The sequence below is a fragment of the Sceloporus occidentalis genome, unplaced genomic scaffold, assembly GCF_023333645.1.
Source record: "Sceloporus occidentalis isolate IW3139 unplaced genomic scaffold, rSceOcc1.0.p SCAF_2, whole genome shotgun sequence".
Classification (NCBI taxonomy): domain Eukaryota; kingdom Metazoa; phylum Chordata; class Lepidosauria; order Squamata; family Phrynosomatidae; genus Sceloporus; species Sceloporus occidentalis.
The window spans coordinates 2748446-2767384 of record NW_028316982.1 but is presented as its reverse complement, the minus strand read 5'-3'; the positions used below and the strand labels follow the sequence as shown (position 1 = coordinate 2767384).

The window sequence follows — 18939 nt, the reverse complement described above, 5'->3', positions numbered from 1 at the left end:
GGGAGGCCTTTATACAGAGTGTGTGCTTTAGTTATGTTTTCAACTTCTGTATGTTTTATGTCATTTTACACTCTTTTTCGTTAGACAGTTTTAATTGTGTGTTTTTTAAAAATTGTTGTAATTTTTTTCAGTTTTTCAGAGTTTTATTTGTGAGCCGCCTCAGGTCCCTTTCTGGGAGAAAGACGGCATAGAAGGGAAAAGAAATACATTTACTTTTCAAATTGGTTGCACACCGTTGCCCTTGTACTATTCAACGTTTTAAGAATGCTGTGTCTGTTTTTTAGAAACCAGAAGAGAAAGTCCAGCAAATTCTAGGTTTTTCTTTTTGGGGGTGGGAGGAGGCATTTTTTGGCAGTCTGTGCACCATCCATGTGGCCAGGCTCCAAAACAGTTGCTCACTGTTGCCACAGATTAGTAAATGGACAAGTATGAGTAAGTGTATGGGAGTTGCAATCTAGTAGATGGGCAGCCACCTTCATCCCAATTCCAAAACACTGAAGATCCTTGAAACAACAGGCACGCCACTCCTCTGCATGCATCATGGTACCCTTTCTGGTGCAAAGCATATATTGGATTGGTCATTACTTTGGGCCTGACTGTTCTTCCTTTTGTGCTCTTATAGAAAGAAGCTGAAGAAACTCTCACCACCAATGTCTGGATTGAACATGTGAGTAGAATAATTAGTCGTCCCTAAGCCACTGAGGGTGTATCCGCACTGCAGAATTAAAGCGGGTTGACACCACTTTAACTGTCATGACTTCATCCTGTGGGATTTGTAGTTTGTTGTGGCACCAGAGCTCTCTGACAGAGATGGCTAAATGTCTCGCAAAACTCCAGTTCCCAGAATTCCACAGTGTTGAACCATGGCAGTTAAAGTGGTGTCAAACTGGATTATTTCTGCAGTGCAGATGCAGCCATAGCTGAGAGAGAATGAGAGAGAGAGAGAGAGAGAAAATCTGAACATATATTCTCAGGCTTCCCAAATTTTAAGGTTTAACCTTACTTCTCTGGTGCTCAGGCCAAAGGGGAGGAATCTCACAGTGAGAGCACTGTCTTGAAATGTATGTGCATATTCTTTGTCAGACTTTTTAAAAATTGTTCTCCTTAAAGTAAAAAAGCAAAACAACAATTGATTATATACTATAACATTTATATTACATTGCAGTATTTTACATAACAAATATCACAACACAACAAACACAATTTAAAACAATACAAAACATTAACACACTTTTTCCTTCCTGTTCTCTTTTTGAATCATTGTACTTTGCTTTACTTAACTTCAATATCTTCTGTTGACTCCATATTTATGGATTTTCTTTTAATCCTTTTATTTCAAACACCTCAATGTTCTTTTCTAATCCATCTTTCATTCTTTGCACCCAATATTTCCTTCATTCCAAACCAATAACCAAACGTGTACCCCATTTAAAAATAATAATGAATCAATGGTTCCCGATCTGTCTTAAAGCTATCCAATTATTTCTTTTTTCTCAGATGAGTCAATTTTTCCATCTCCATATAATCATATAACTTTACGATCCATTCCTTTACATTCGGACATTCTTTCTTTTTCCATTTAGATCCGTACAATATTCTAGCAGCTGTTGTCATATAAAACAAAAGTTTCCCATATTCTGCAAAACTGTGCTTGATGCTTAATGTCTCATGCTTAATGACATCATCAGGGATTCCCCCTGTGACATCACTAGAGGACACCTCTTGTATGGTCATCCAGGGCTTTCCCTTGGTCTCAGGTTTTGTCTATGAAATCTCAGCACCTGGGATGGTACTAACCAGGTTTGTCATTGTTGTGTGCCTTCAAGTCGCTTCTGACTTATGGCAACCCCAATATGAGCCTATCATAGGGTTTTCTTGGCAGAATTGGTTCAGAGGGGGTTTGTCCTTGCCTTCCTTTGAGGATGAGAGAGTGTGACTTGCCCATAGTCACTCAGTGGGTCTCCAAAGCCTGAGTGGGGATTCGAATCCTGGTCTCACAGTTTTCTAGTCCAACACTCAAGCTCCCTGCAAACCTGGTAAACCGCTACATTTCTGACTTCTCTTAGGGCTGGACTGACTACAGGCTGCAGTGGAACCAGACAGAATTTGGTAACATCGAGGTCCTCCGTCTCCCACCAGACATGCTATGGCTGCCTCAAATAGTCCTGGAGAACAAGTAAAGTTCAGCACAGTTATTCCTATCAATAGCAAGTAGCAATAGCATAGCATGTACATTTCTGTACCGCTTACCAATGTACTAAGCGGTTAACACTGTGTAAGGTAAACTTGTGTAAGGTAAACAAGTTGGGTACTCAATTTAGCAGCCTATAGAAGGATGCCAGGCTGAGTCGACCCAGAGCCCCTGGCTGGTATTGATCTCACAACCTTGTGGCTATCATTGCCCATTGTTTTACTGACACTGTTCTTGTGCCTTTATCAACACTTGGCTCTGGCTGCATCTATATTGCAGACAATGCAGGGCGCATTGTGCGGTTCTGATAAAAGCTGTTTGGACAATGTACAGCCAGTGCAGCACTGAACCTGTGGTATACCACCCTTAGCATGGTTTCTGAAAAGTCACCTTTTCCTCTGGATTTTCCCAGAAGATCTGGAGCCTTCTAGAGTGACCATGGGTCCTTGTTTACAGTGCCTCCCACTGGGCCCCCTGCCAACAGCCCAGAGCCTAGGGGCACCCATTGAGAAGGCCCTGCCTTGCATCCCCACTAGTTGTCCCTGTGAAGAGGGCAGGACTGAAAGAAGGGCCTCCCCTGAGGATCTCAGGGCCCAGGTAGGCTCATACAGGGATATATATAGCCTTGACAGACTGGCCATAAAGGCTGGCATTGGGGCGGAGTGGGAGCATCAAGTCCAGATGATGCATGCCTCAGGGTGCCATAATGCTGCACACCACTCCACAAGGCATGTGGTGTCATGGTGCACCTCCAGCACTGCGTCCACATGATGCAGTGCCAAAAGAGTACCATATAGCCATGCACCACTCCACACAGTGCGTGGTGCCATGACGTGCCTCCACATGATGCAGCACTGAAGGAGAGCCATATAGCCATGGTAGGTATATAATAATAATAATAATAATAATAACAACAACAACAACAACAACAACCTGACACAGTGCCAAAGGAGCACCATATAGCTGTGCCGCTGAGGCTATGGCTCTCTTTTGAGGGCGCAAAAAAGAGCAGCTTTTTATGGCTCCTTTTTGCGCCCTCAGAAGGCTAGATTGGGGCCGCAGCGTCATCCGGCTAGGAAAGGAGTGGCACCCTGCTGCCCCTTTGGGACGGTCTGTAGAATCCCATAGACTGTCAAATTGCCTAGACCTAAGACATATAATCCGCCCCTTGCTCTCAGGTCCTTTGGTGGACATTTACTCCGGTCAGCCAGGACTACGTTGGTGACTATCAGCGAGAGGACTTTTTCTTCAGCCACCCCTGGACTGTGGAATGTCCTGCTGGAAGAGATTTGACAGCTGAATACGCCGTCCAAATCCAAAGCAGCATTAAAGACCAATCTCTTCCAGCAGTATATTCAGATGATTTTAAATTGTGAATTTTAAATGATGAATTTTAGATGTGGATTTTTTAAATATGTGTATATCTTGTTTGTTCTTTTAATTGACAGGTATTTTAACCAATATCTTTTAACTAATGTTCATCTGTTAATTGTTGCTGTTCCCCACCTCAATCCATGGGCAGAGGTGGACTAATAATAATAATAATAATAATAATAATAATAATAATATAGGGTGGCTGTACGATTTGGGGTGGACCAAGGCTAGGCTTGGAGTGTACCTCCCCATTTTCTCAATCACAGTCATCATCTGAGATTGTTTTGCATTCAAGAGAGGGAGGTCTATGTCCAGCGTGACCAGAGGTCCTCCTTTTCCCAGATATGTCCTACATTTCAACCGTATGTCAGAGGTCTAGGAGGAATGGCAAAACATCTTCTGTTTTGAGCCATAAAACCTGTCCTTGTGTCACAGATTTGTCACTGCCCTGGCTGCTGTAAAGGTCAGCAGAGAGGACTGTCACTGACCATGTGGCAGTTTTGTTTCTTTTTTCTGATGGAGTTGTGAAAAGAAAAGGAGGATCTGGATTGTTGTATGCTTGTAAAGTACAATTTTAAGCATTTGTTTTGTTCAGAGTTCTATAAGTACCTTTCAAGCCAACAAGAAGGCATTTTAACAAAGATAAATTCATCAGAAAAATATGGTTGAGTACATAATAAAATATAGTGTATGTAATATACCAGTAAAAACAAGATGAAATTAATTTATAGTTACATTCATGTTTTTAGCTTTTATTTTGTAATACCCTACATTTTGCTTGATGTCCTACATTTTGCGGTGCCTCACCCTCCTTTGTGGTTATGACATCTGGTCAGCCTGTCTATGCGAGCCATGCTTCCCTTTCTGGAAAAAGAGAAGGCATATCTGTAGTAAATAGGATGAGATTTTTTTGTGCTGAACACAGCTTCGCCGGAAGGAACAATTCCACCCTCAACCAAGGTGTCTTTCTTTCTTTTCTCAGCAATGATGGTAATTTTGAGATCACCTACAATGCCAACACACTGCTGTCCAAGGACGGCTCGGTGTATTGGCTCCCGCCTGCCATCTTCCGCAGCGCCTGTCCCATCAATGTCGACTTCTTTCCGTTTGACTGGCAGAACTGCACCTTGAAGTTCAAGTGAGAAAATGCCAAACGTTCTTCTGTTTGTCTTGTGGAGCTATGTCTCTGCAGTTGGGTCCCCAAATTCTCAGAATTCCTTTTCCTTTGCTTCATCCTTTGCATCCTTTTCTCAGAACTGGATGAACTCTCCCTGCAGACACAGTCAGTCAGGCTTCTGTGGATGATCTGAAAGCGGTTTATTGCCGGAGTCATAAAGAATTAGAGGTCAGCAGTAAGGCATCTTTGGACAGAACTGAAGAAGCAAGGGCACACATACATCTAATAAAAATGTTTGAAAGCCATTTTGAGATCACCTACAATGCCAACATACTGCTGTACATTACATCCATTATGTCATACCATTTTATTGTTCCATTATAGCCTTTATATTGTTCTCAAAGCAATAGCCACTTTGACTTGCATTTTCTGTTTTCCCAAGAAGGCTTAGTTTATGAAGTCGAAGGCTTGCATGGCTGGCATCCATAGTTTTTTTTTGTGTGTGTGAGTTTTTTGGGCTATGTGGCCATGTTCTAGAAGAGCTTATTCCAGATGTTTCACCAGCAGCTGTGGGTGGCATCTTCAGAGAATCATTTCCTGAAGATCCCAGCCACAGATGCTGGCGAAACGTCAGGAATAAATTCTTCTAGAACATGGCCACATAGCCCAAAAACCCCACAAAAAACTAAGGCTTAGTTTAGTTGTGCTAACTGCCATCCTTAGTCCTTGCAGCTTTTAGAAATGCAGAGCACTTCCCCACATTCCTTTACCAGGCCCAGTTATTTCAAGTGCTCTCATGTCTTAACCTATGCAATAAACAGTTTGTTTTAAACATATGAAATAGCACCTATTTGTCTACCTAGATAATGATCAGTCTAATCAACACTTTATGTATCTATTTGTTACACCCAGGTAACCACTTGTGTATATTCCACAAAATATCACAGCTTCCATACTATATACCAAACAAACTAATAGGAATAACATATCATAACCATATATGTATAATATCTTATAACACCCCCATGGTCAAAACAGGATTCCTCAGCACAATATCATGGCAGGACTGGCTAAGTCATGACACTTGTCTTTCATGCCTCTAAGTTTTACCCTCAACTTATCCGTGGGTCATATCAAAATCCATAATTTTGGCCCCCTCAAACTGGCCCTCAATTTATATATGAAGTAATAATAATAATAATAATAGGATTTATTTATATACCGCCCAATCACTGGGAATCCGAGCGGTTTACAACAGAGGGGATAATAGATGGTTCCCTTCCCTCAGGCTTACAATCTAAAAAGACACGACACAAAAGGAGAAGGGAATGGTGGCGGGGTGGATCAGGTCCAGCAGTTCTTCTCTCCCTCAGAGGCCTGGACCAAGGCAGGTGGACCGGAGGGAGGACGCTGTATCTTCAGACTAGCCCTGTTGGAGCTAGCCTGCCTTCCTCTCCCTCAAGATGGTGGATGAAGGGTGTATAAGTAGACTTATACACAAATTTAGACAATAGGTTACAGCAACGTGAATGGGTCTTATGCTGATGAAAAACAAATCCATCTCATCCAGGATGATCTGTTAGTAATGCCTGCATACAGTGCACCTGCGCCATACGCAGGCTCGCCATACATGGACTTGAGGTCATGCGAATGGCAAGCCATAATACAATGAATGGGGGGTGCACCCATGCCATGTGCTGTGCACACCATGTCATGCGCCACAGGGGCATGCCCTGTTCAGATGAATGGGGCTTGAGTATACATGCAATTTGCCTTACACGAGGGTGGTCCAGAACGGATCCTTTACATAAGGCAAGGGTGGATTGTACTTTGTTTAGTTTGGGGTGATGAAAATGTAGGCTATACTTGGAGTCCTGCTTTCTAACACCCACCAAGAGCCATCTGAAGCCTCTAGACCCACAATTTCTTTTTGTAAAAGATCAGCCAAACCAAACCAAGCACCTGTACCCCAAACCACCACAAAAATATGTTGGTTTGAATCTCTTTACTCCCTACTATCCTTCCCCAACATCTGCTCATAGCTAAAATCAGTACATGGTTGTACTGATTCCCAAAACTGAAAGTGACATGATTTCTCTTCTGGTTGTGCCAGGAGTGATCATACAGGGGCAGGGGGGCATTTTTGTCTTGTGCATCATGCATCCCATGTAGACAGGTGTGAGTATGGCAAGACTCGTCCCCCAGCCCTCTCCCTTTTAGTGAGCTGTGCATAAACTCGTTTGTTCATTTTCTAGCAACTGAAGTAAGTTGAAGATAAAGAGGGAGGAGAAGAGAGGAACTGGGACATTTTAAAGCATCTGAAAAAGTGGGATGGCAGAGGCATAATCAGGACTGTCTCTGCCAAATCTGGACAAGCGGAGGTTATGTGCTTAGTCGACCTGCCATGCTCCCACTGTTTTCTTCTGTAGTCAGTGTGTTATATATCGGACTCTTGTTTGCTTTTAAAGTGTGTTGTATGTGGAAAGTACTGCTTTCCAAGGGCTTTCTCAATGGCAATCAGTTTTAAATTTAAGTCTGTTAAAAGGTGGTTTAGAATGCATTAGGGAGAGAAAAGGGATGTTTAGCAGCCTTTGCAACAGTGATCTTTGATAATTGGACTTCTGTTTGCCTTTACCAGCTCCTTGATGTACAATGCCAACGAGATCAACTTGGAGGTCAAGACAGAAAAAGAGTTGGAGGAGCAAATGGAGGGGGAAGAAAAGAAGCCCTCCAAATCTTATCTGGTGGAATGGATCGTCATTGACCCAGAAGGCTTCACCGGTAGCAGAGGGGAAGGAGACGACCGAGTTGTGGCTTAAGATTTGGGTTGTTATTGTGTGCCTTCAAGTTGGAAGAGACCCCAAGGGCCATCCAGTCCAACCCCATTCTGCCATGCAGGAAATCTCAATGAAAGCATCCCAACAGATGGCCATTCAGCCTCTGTTTAAAGACCTCCAAAGAAGGAGACTCCACCAATCTCTAAGGAGCATCTTCCACTATTGAATAGCTCTTACTGTTTTCCTCATATTGAGGTGGAATCTCTTTTCCTGTAGCTTGCATCCATTGTTCCGGGTACTACAATGGATGTTCATTATCAGAACTAAACAGCAAGTGTTAACCTTGCCTAATTTAACTGCACACATTTTCAATTCCCATTCATTATGATGAATAAACACAGTTGCCCCTCTCACTCACATACTGCCCCTTCTTTCTTCTAACAGACAAATTCTTCTCACAGGAATTACCTTGAAGAGGCTTGAATCATGCCTGCCTCTTCTCTAAAGTTATTTCACCATCTGTGGCTGCCTCTGGAGTAGCTGCTCTACTGTATAACCCATCCCATAAGCATCCCAATACTTTATGGAAGGAGAAGTGCATTTGCAACTCCTGACAAGTAGTAGAAAGGCAACTCTATGATTCTATGAATCTATCTCTGGACTAGATCTATACTTACTGAATAAAGGTTTACTGTGTTTTAACTATGGAAACCCGAATTTTTGAACTTGATGTCCTGCCCGACTTGACATTGCTCCAAATGGTGACTGGATGTGACACCACTTCACTTTCTGCCACTGTTTTGAAGAGGAAACAGAATGCATTGGGGAATGCTCTTAATAGGGGTGCAGGTCCCATTGGTTTGGGAGAAAAATTAGCCATTGATCCACACCGTTGTTTGCTCTTCCCTATGGAGACAATCCCTGTCCATTGCTCAGTGCACCCCTTGATTGATTGATTTCTCTCTCTTCTTTTGTCTTGCTCATCCCCAGAGAATGGCGAATGGGAGATCATTCACAGACCAGCCCGCAAGAACATTGACCCAAGCTTCCCTCGGGACAGCAACAAGCACCAAGACATCACCTTCTACCTCATCATCAAGCGGAAGCCCCTCTTCTACATCATCAACATTGTCACCCCCTGCATCCTCATTGCCTTCATGACCATCCTGGTCTTCTACCTGCCTGCTGACAGTAAGCAAAGTCCCTTGCCTGCTCCTCCCCACAAGGGCTGAAGCTTGCAATTACATGTGGGACATCTTAGTCCTAGGCATGATATAAGGTCTATGAGGACCAACAACTTACCTACAGCGACGGGATGTCCCAATATACCATATGATATACCCTACAAGGCTGCTATATTAGTTTTCTATGACCACTGATGAAAACGCTCCAGTCGAAACGTGTTTGGTCTCTGCTTTGTATTTCTTAACTGTAATGGGCAATTGGGCATACTGTGTTATCCCTTTTAATTTGGTCTCTGTTGTGCACTCCCCAACTGAATGGACATACTGTGTTTTCTCTTTTAATTCCATTCTGAGAGGCACAAAGGAACTGGTATTTTGTGTGCTTGATACCTCCTTATGGGATTTGCAGTTCCCTAGCCCAGTACTGACTGGTCAAACTAGCCTTGTGTTTGTTAGGGCATGGCTCACAGGCCAGAACAAGCCTTTTTGTATTCAGGATAGCATATACTCTTTGCTTTGTAATTTCTTTTAATATCTTTTCAGTATTCTAGTGCAACATATTGTTTTAATAAAATAGCTGCGTTTTCTATTTTTATCCCCCCTAAACTTTTTGTCCACCCACTTGCTTGTTTCAGTTTAGAGCACTACCTCCCAGTTTCCCCTTGTTGTTGATGTGTGCCTACAAGTTGTTTCCAATTTATAGTGACCCCAGTGTGGCATAGCGGTTTCAGTGCTGGATTAGACCACTTTGCCTACCCATTTGAACAGTGTCATAGGCCGATATCACACGACGGGTTTTGCAGCTCCAGTCCGAAGTCACTCCTGGTCCAACCATGCGAATTCACGTTAAACGTGATGTATTATCTCATGCAATTGCTTTCTATGGGGGGTCGTTCCAAGGCAGATCCAAAGTCAATCCAAAGTGACTCCTGATTTTTGTGAATTCAGAAACAAGCAAATTCACAAAAATTGTTTTCAAGCTCACTTCACTTTCAATCCAAATTGTTCTGGTGTGGAATGCAACTTTGCTTCCATTCTGGTACACCCCCCAAACCTCCAAGGTGGCAAATTTCCCATGATGCAGCGCTGCAATTTTGCTCCATTTGCTTCCGGTGCTCCTTCAAGAACGGGGGGCACAGAGGGGGTGATGGGAGGCTGGGGGAGAGGTGGCAGGGAGAGGAATAACCTGGTTTGACACTGTGTTACCTCTTTCTTTGGCTCAAGGCTATGGAATTCTGGGAGTTGGAGTTTGTTGCTCCGCTCTGGGCCCCACAACATACTCCAACTCCCAAAAATCCATAGGCTTGAGCCAAGGGCGCCAGAACAAACTCCAACTCCCAGAATTCCATAGCCTCGAGATGGGAGCAACGGAAGGGATGATCGGAGGCTGGAGGGAGAGGTGACAGGAACAATTCACATGAGGGTTGCATTCACATGAAACTGGAACCAGGCAGTGGCCCCCTTCTTCACCCCAGAAGTGCTAAGGTTCAGGATGCCTTCAGGGCCCCAGTGAGCATGCGCAAGGGTCTCAATTCGAATAGTTGAATCCACATGGTATGTACTGGTGTGGTAATTCAAAGTGCTCTCACTCCACTTTGACTCAGGAATGACCACAATTCTGTTCTTCACGTGAGATAATTAATCCTGTGAATTGCTTTAGATTCGAATTAATAATAATAATAATAATAATAATAATAATAGGTTTTATTTATATACCGCCCAATCACTGGGAATCCGAGCGGTTTACAACAGAGAGGATAATAGACAGTTCCCTGCCCTCAGGCTTACAATCTAAAAGACACAACAAAAAAGGAGAAAGGAATGGTGGTGGGGGGGGGGGGGGAAATCAGGTCCAGCATTCTTCTCTCCCTCTGAGGCCTGGAACAAGGCAGGTGGACTGGAGGGAGGGCTCTTCTTCTTCCAGGTAGACAGTTGGAGCTAGCCTGCTAGCCTGCCTCTCTCTCCCTCAAGATGGTGGATGAAGGGAGGGCTTGACTCTGCTTCCCCTTCCCTTCAGATTTGCTTTGGATTTTAGTTCAAATTTCACGTGTGATAAACTCCATTGAATCATTGTTGGCAGAGACCATAAGGTCCATCCAGTTAGAGTTGCCATATTCCAGTCCTTCATATCCAGGCATCTAATTTGCATATTATGCAAAGTATTACAACTATGGATATTACAAATCTACATTCGGATTATGCAAATTCAACACATTAATCACTGCACTTTTTGTACCATTATGTTTCAAGCTCAGTACTGGTACCAAGTGGGGGTCATGGGCCACACACCCATCAGCATTGCCTCCAGCTCCCCTGCCATTTGACACTTCCACACATCAAATTGTGAATCCAGAAACCTCTGGATGGGGTTGAAGTCTGCCATTACATTTAATTTCATAAGTGCCTTCAAATCACATGTTGATTTTCTCATGACTGTTTGGAAATGAACTTTCACTGTGTTGCTTTGCCCTAGGCACAAGCTGCCAACAACACAACACAAGATGTTTGCCTCTTTTCCTTGCCTGCCTTCAGGGCTTGTCAGGGAGGAGGGAATGGACCAATGCAACCACTGTGTAGTTGCAACTGGCACCTGCAGGGTAGGAAGAGGCTGCCACCAGAGAATGACTTCTTCATCGCCACTGCTAAATTTTAACCGATGCATTAGCCTGTGATGAAATTCAAATCTGGAATTTACTGCTTTAAGTGGTCCAGCTGGCCAGGACATTTTTAGTCCCTTCAATGCAGGATTCTCCAGGTTTTCTAGGACAAATGGCAAGCCTACCTCCAGTCCAATTCCTTTCTGCCATGCAGGAACTCACAATCAAAGCACTCCAAACTGATGGCCATCCAGCCTTTGTATAAAAACCTCCAAAGAAAGAGACTCCACAACATTTCTGGGGCAGTGTATCCTACTGTCAAACAATTCTGTTAGGAAGTTCTTCCTAATGTTTAGGTGGAATCTCCTTGCCTGTAGTAGCATCCTTCTATTGCACCATTGAGAGTGGCAGCAGGATTACTGGTGAGCCCCCTCCGATGAACTGTCCTTTAACTCCTCCATTCCTTTTCTCAACTGGGTAATGGCAGAAGCTTCACTGGCTCTGAGACACCAGAGACTCTGGTCTTTGTAGGGTAGGCTGTGTCACACCTGTCTATCTTTCTGCTTTCCAGGTGGGGAGAAGGTGACCATGGCTATCTCTATCCTGTTGGCTCAGTCCGTCTTCCTGCTGCTGATCTCCCAGCGTCTGCCAGCCACCTCCTTTGCCATCCCTCTCATTGGCAAGTAAGTCTTGCTCTGTGCAAGATTTTAAAAAAGAACCTGCTTCCAGGCCCTTCCATTTCCAGTTGGCTAGCAAGGAAGCAGAGCTCTCTGCGGTCTGAATTTAGAATAAAAATGGCTCTTTCATATGGTTTTTTTAAAAAAGTATCCTCATATTCTGCAAGTCTCCCAGAAACCTGCAGTGAAGTCCCCCATGGTGTTAATGCATGCTTCTTGTGGGTTTGAACTGGTGCAAATATGAATGTGTACATGTAGGTTGATTCAGTGCTAAACTAACCATCCCTCCGGCAGCTGAAGTGAGGATTTTTGACATGGCCTTCTTGGTGGTGGGATCCTTGTTCACCGTTCTAGGAGGATAATCTTGCCCTGTTGCCAGGTTCCATAAAGCAAACTATTATTATTATTATTATTATTATTATTATTAAACTTTATTTCTAAAGCGCTATAACAATGGCCTTTTAGGTTTGCCCTTGAACACAGCAAACAGGAAATTTCTTTTTGCTTCTCTTACTTCAATGTCTCCATAATGTGGCTATATTTGTAAAATTATTTTGGGTGGAATTTCTTGCACCCGCCCTCTTTTGACTATTTTAAATGGTTATTCAAGGGCACTGAAGGGCCTTCAGAGGAGCGAAAAGCATAGGGTATAACCATTTGAATGCATATAAATTGGAAGTCAAAGGTCTTGGTTTTTTTTTAATTTTTTAATTTTATTAAATATTAAAAACATACAATAAAGATAAAAAAATCCATATACCAAATATAATCTAAAATAGAAATATAAGTATTAGAGTGTTCTCCTCCCTCCTTCCCAACTTCCTTGATTACTGACTAATTTCTAACATTATCTACTATTTTCCCTACTGAACTCTAGATAGTCCTATTACTTCTGTTGATTCTTTCAAGTTTTCTTGAATAAAATGTTCTTCATAGCCTTCCGTATTAACGACTATTCATTATCCCTGTTTTTACTTAGCCAAATAGACTCTAAATGTTTCCTCTTATCTAATTTTTATATACCCGCAATTAATATCACAACCCTATTTATAATTATAATTTTAAAGTAACCGAAAATATTTATTATTGTTATTATTATTATTATTACTATTATTATTATTTCACCGAGAAATAACTAACTTTACAGCAACATTACCATCATATATCTGTCTATCACCTAAAAAACCATTCCTGTTTTACTCTATACTCTATACATCCTCTATAATAGTATACATCTTATCTTCCTTTAAATTACTCAGATATGTTTTCCAAACCTTCCACTCTTCATAGAAATCTTCCAAAGGTCTGTTTTTCACCAGGTGTGTCAATTTCTCCATCTCATAGATATCCAGCATCTTCCATCTCCAATCCTCGATTGTTGGGCAGAAATCTTTTTTCCAATTCTGAGCGAGAGTCTTCCTGGCTGCAATTACTAGCGCCAGTAATATAATCTTTTAAAAAAAAAATCATATTCTGTATCTTCCATCATATTTAAGAGATAGAACTTAACAGTCGGTCCTCCCTTTAATCCAAAGATTTTTCTCATCTCTATATGTATATCTTTCCAAAATTTCCTTACAATGGGGCAATTCCACCACATCTGTAGGTAGCTTCCTACCTCTTTACTGCATTTCCAACAAAGATGCCTATTATTTTTAAACATTTTAGATAATCTATGTGGGGTAAAGTACCATCTAAACATGGGCTTGTATATATTTTCTTTTAGGTCCACACTAATACTTTGTTTGATTTTTCCCTTCCAAAGTTTTTCCCAATGATATAATTGTATTGTTTCATTTATATCTTTGGCCCACTTTATCATGAAATCTTTCACCATTTCTGATTCCAATTCATACTCTAATATTAATCTATATAGGTTTGAAATTTGTTTCTGTGGATTTTTAATTATCCTTTCAGATTTTAAATCTCCTTCCCCAATTCCTCCTTCCCTCAAATCGAATATGAAACGCTCTCGAATTTCTCTATAAGAGAACCAATTACTGTACATACCCTCCAAATACAAATCCTCTTGTGATTTCATTGCCCTTTTACCCTGAGTCTGCTTTGTAATCTCATTATATGTCACCCAGCCCTCCTTTTTATATTGTTCCCTACCAAAGATAGCTTCGTTTGATGATGTCCACAATGGAACTCTAGGGCACCATGTTTTTCTATATTTTGACCAGACCTTAAACAGCGATTTTCTGATAATATGATTATTAAAATTACTATCGACCTTTTGTTTATCATATACTAAATATCCATGCAGGCCAAATTTTAAATCAATTTTTTCCAAATTCAAATTTCTTCTATTTTCCAATCTTATCCAATCTAACATCCAATCGAGACACAAGCTTGGTAATACCATTTGAGATTGGGTAATGCTAATCCCCTTTATCCACCGAATCATATAATATTTTCATTTTTATTCTGGGCTTTTTTCCATTCCATATAAATTTAGATAGATCCCATTCCCACTGTCTAAATGGCATTTCACTAACTATTATAGGGAGACTTTGAAAGAAGAAAATCATTTTTGGAAGAATTACCATCTTTATAATAGCTATCTTTCCCATCCATGAAATTTTTAGATTTTTCCAATTTGTCAAATCTTTTTTAATATTTTTCCAAATTCTGCCATAATTGTTTTCAAAAAGATCTTTATTTTTGTAGTAATATTGATACCCAAATGTTTCACGAATTTTTTTATCTTGAAAGCCCATCCTCTCAATTACATTATTCCTTTCTTCTTTTGTCATATTCATCATCAATATTGCTGTTTTTTCTTTATTTATTTTGTATCCGGCAACCCTACCAAACTTTTCAAATGTGTCCAATATTAATTCCTTACTCTCTACTGGGTTTGCTATCGTTAGCACTAAATCATCAGCGTAAGCTCTTACCTTATACTCCTCTTTTTTCAATTTAAAGCCTTGTATCAGTTGATTTTCTCTAATATTATTAAGTAACACTTCCAATACTACAATAAAGAGGAGCGGAGAGAGTGGACATCCTTGTCTCACTCCTCTGTTTACCATACAGCTATTCGTTCTTTCACCATTTACCCAAATTCTAGCTTCTTGTCTTTCATAAATTGCTTCAATCCAGTTTTGAAATACCAAACCTACATCCATTTTTTTCAGTAATTCAATCAGAAATTGCCAATATACATTAATCATTCTGTTTGGTAGGAAACCGGATTATCTTTTTGAATCCAATTAGTTAGAACACTTTTTAATCTTTCTGCCAAAATTGTTACAAATAGTTTATAATCTGTATTCAATAATGCAATTGGCCTATAATTTTTAAGCAATGTTCCATCTTTTCCTTCTTTTGGGATCAGGCTTATATCTGTTTGGGTCCATGTTTGTGGTATCCTACCCCTCACAATTTCATTTAATATGTGTAATAACGGTTCTTTGAGATACTCGTGACATTTTTTATAGTACTGTATTCATTTGTGAAACCGTCTGGACCTGGAGTTTTCCCTGACTTACTTTTTTTTATTGCATCGACCAATTCGTTTAAAGTAATCGGGTTATTCAAAATTTCTTTCTGTTTTTCTGTAAACTGTACAATTTTTTGCGAATCCAAATAGTTTTTAATCTTTGACGGGTCTACTTTTGGATATTTAAATAATTCCGCAAAATACTCTAATACTTTTTTCTTCAATTTATTTTGACTTGTAATTATCTTATCTCCCTCTTTAATCATTGAGATGGTTCTTTTAGATTTTTCTTTTTTTTAATTGATATGCCAGTAATTTACCCGGTTTATTTGCTGTTTCAAAATATTTTTGTTTTAAAAATTTCAATTTCTTTTCCATTTCTTCTACCAAAAACACTGATATTTGTTTCTGCAGATATTTAACTTCTTTCCTGGTGTTTGCATCATTTGGATATTTTTTCAATTCCTTTTCTTTGTTTTGTAGTTGCAAGTTCAAATATTTCAATTTTTCTTCTTTTTTCTTTTTTACCTCCGAGGCTTTTTAAAATTTTTTGTTAGTTCATTTTCAGTAGTGGAAGTCAAAGGTAAAGCAGTACTTCAGTTTAAAAAAATCCAAGTTTCAGAAGTCGAACAGACAAGCTTTATTCAGAAAACTAAAGATGTTCACAGCAAGCATATGTTGTCAGAACTGAAATAACAGTAGTTACACAGTGTAATAAAAGCACATAGTAATCCAGACTTTGGAATGGGCTTTCACATTTCTATGGTACAGACAGGTGGTGCCACAGCAGGTGCACCGCTTAGAGTGGCTTCTTTTTGGTGGAGCCATAAGGGGGGAAAGGCACCGCCATGATGCCACTTCCTGGAAGTGATGTCTGGACACTGCGTGGCGGCGATATCATCATGGCGGCTACCGTGTGGACAGGAGGCCGGCATGATGACGGAGTCCGTATGCACTAGGGTTCTGGAGTGTGTGGTTGGTGTGCACTCCAGAACCCTAGAATCGGCACTGCCCTTCTGTACCGGGCCTAAATCTTCTAATTCCCAAGGACATCATTCCTTTCTTCTCTGTATCACCTGTTCCCATGGGACTGATCTTGATGGCTTCTGGCATGATCTCACCTCCCCATACATCTACTCACTAACTGCCCCATGAATGTTAAACAACCAGCATCATCTAAAGCAGAGCATATCCCACCATCTAGTATTAACAATACTACAAGCATGGCAAAATCTATAGGTAGCAAACACGGGAAACTCTGATCCTGACACCAACCCTTAATAGGGCACTATTGTCCATCCCTGGCAGGTACCTGCTGTTTGTTATGCTACTTGTTACAGCAGTTGGCGTGTTGTGCGTCGTGGAGCTGAATGTCCATTTTCGAACACCCAGCACCCACAGGCTTTCCAGCTGGACCAAAGAGGTGAGTTCATTGCGGTTCATCGATTAAATTGTACGTTTCTGTTTCTCTCCACTGAGAAGTCAGCAAGGAGGGCATTGAAGAATGGGAGAGCTGCCACACTCCCATGCTGTGTACCAAGAGAAAATTACCAGTGCTATTAAGAAATACATGTAATTATGTAAATCCCAACTAAAAATGTCTTTTGGAACTACAATGTGTGGCTAATTTTGGATACTGATATACAAGCAAAACCAAGAGTCCCTTGTTTTGTTAAAAGTGGGCTGGACTGTCATCCTGGAAACACTTACAAGAGATATGGGCATTTAAAAAAGAAATTGTTCCTGGGTGTCTATTCTCCCATTCAGAAGGTCCTTCATTTGAATCTTCTCCACTACATACACTCTTGATATTCAGAATGGGTTGAATTTTCTTTTCTTTACTTTGGCACATTACAGAGTACTGAAAAGCGGCGCTCTGCCTGCACCATCATTAGCTGCACCGAGAAGCCCCAGCAGCCAAACCGCGAGGCTTCCCGACGCAGCTAAAAAGAAGCGCCAAAATGGGGCTTCTTCTTCTTAGGAGATTATCGCACCTGCAAATCCTGCCGGGACAGAAGCGGGATTGAAAAGTCAAAACCAGATGCTATTGCATGCAGCCGAGGCTGGGCGAGTGCAACCTGTCTGCAGCCCAGATCCCAGCTGCGCTCATCCAGGAACCTTTCAAAAACTGGAGCTTGCTGGGGTCTGGGCTGCAGTCACCTTGCACTTGCCCAGCCTTGGTTGAGTGCAATAACACCCGCTTTTGACTTTTCAATCCCGCATCTATCCCAGTGGGATTTTCAGATGCGATAATCTCTTATCTTCACTTACCCCTCCCCTGTAATGTCCCCTTGTTCCACAGTTCTTTCTGGAGACCCTTCCTCGCCTCTTGCACATGTCCCAGCCGGATGACAGTGAGCCTGAGCCCCGGGATGGCCTGCTGATCCGACGTAGCAGCTCCGTTGGCTATATAACCAAGGCAGAGGAATATTTCACCGTCAAGTCCCGCAGTGAGCTCATGTTTGAGAAGCAGTCGGAGAGACATGGCTTGGCCAGCCGGATCACGCCTGCAAGTGAGACAAGATGAATGGAGGAGGAGGAGAAGTCCTGTAGTGATTTTAAGCCATTCAGTGTAGAATGGATATATGCACAATATGTTTGCCTGATCAGTGATGAACAAGTGCGTGTGTGTGTGTGTGTGTGTGTGTGTGTGTGGTGATAAGGTCAAGTCAACAGATAAGGGGTAGGTTAAGAATGGGAAGGGCAGCCATGAAAACTCTAGGAAAGATCCTAAAGAGTAAAGATATGCAACTGAGCACTCGTCCATGCCATGGGATTCCCCATCACCATGTACGGATGTGAGAGTTGGACAGTAAACAAAACAGATAAAATAATAATAATAATAATAATAATAATAATTTTATTTATATCCCGCCTCTTCCCATAGGATTGATAGACACATAAAATACAATACAACTCTAATACAATACAATACAATACAGTACAATACAATATAAATAATCCCCCTCCCCCCTTCCTTACACATATATTAAAAATATCTAAATATAACTATGGCCCCATACAGACAGGCCAAAATAAAACTGTTTTGGGTCACTTTGAGGTATGCTGCTTAAATGACGCATGTGTCCTAAGAGTCCAGAAACCACGCCAAAGCCATGCTTCAGTCCTTATCTTTGGCGCAGCTTCTGGACTCTTAGGATGCCAGTATTGTTTAAACAGCATATCTCAAAGTGACCCAATACAGCTTTATTTTGGCCTGTCTGTATGGGCCCTATGATAAAATATAAAATAAATCATTAAAACCATTAATTAAAGCAATCAAGACAGGAATAAGCGAAGATGTTGGATAACCAGTAGGGAGCGATCAAAATGATGATCAAATATCAGCGAGGCGACTGAGTGTGTTTTTCAGGGAAGGCTTGTCAGAAGAGATCTGTCTTGATGGCCTTTTTAAAGATAATTAACTCATTGGAGATGTGGTGCTGGAAAAGAGTGCTGAGAATACCATAGACAGCCAAAAAGACAAACCAATGGGTCCTTGAACAGATCAAGCCTAAAATATCCTTACATGCCAATATGATAAAATGGAGACTATCATACTTTGGCCACATCA

General features: G+C 41.3%; 1 protein-coding gene across 1 annotated transcript in view; it reads left to right on the top strand.

The window, feature by feature from the left end:
- Positions 1-18939, top strand: part of LOC149317873 (acetylcholine receptor subunit delta-like) — a 29930-nt gene that overhangs the window by 4571 nt on the left and 6420 nt on the right. The window contains exons 4-11 of the mRNA XM_089507403.1: positions 623-667; positions 2067-2176; positions 4548-4703; positions 7321-7463; positions 8450-8650; positions 11812-11923; positions 16674-16788; positions 17668-17878. Coding sequence (XP_089363529.1) covers positions 623-667; positions 2067-2176; positions 4548-4703; positions 7321-7463; positions 8450-8650; positions 11812-11923; positions 16674-16788; positions 17668-17878 — 1093 coding nt within the window. The remainder of the gene's footprint in view (positions 1-622; positions 668-2066; positions 2177-4547; positions 4704-7320; positions 7464-8449; positions 8651-11811; positions 11924-16673; positions 16789-17667; positions 17879-18939) is intronic.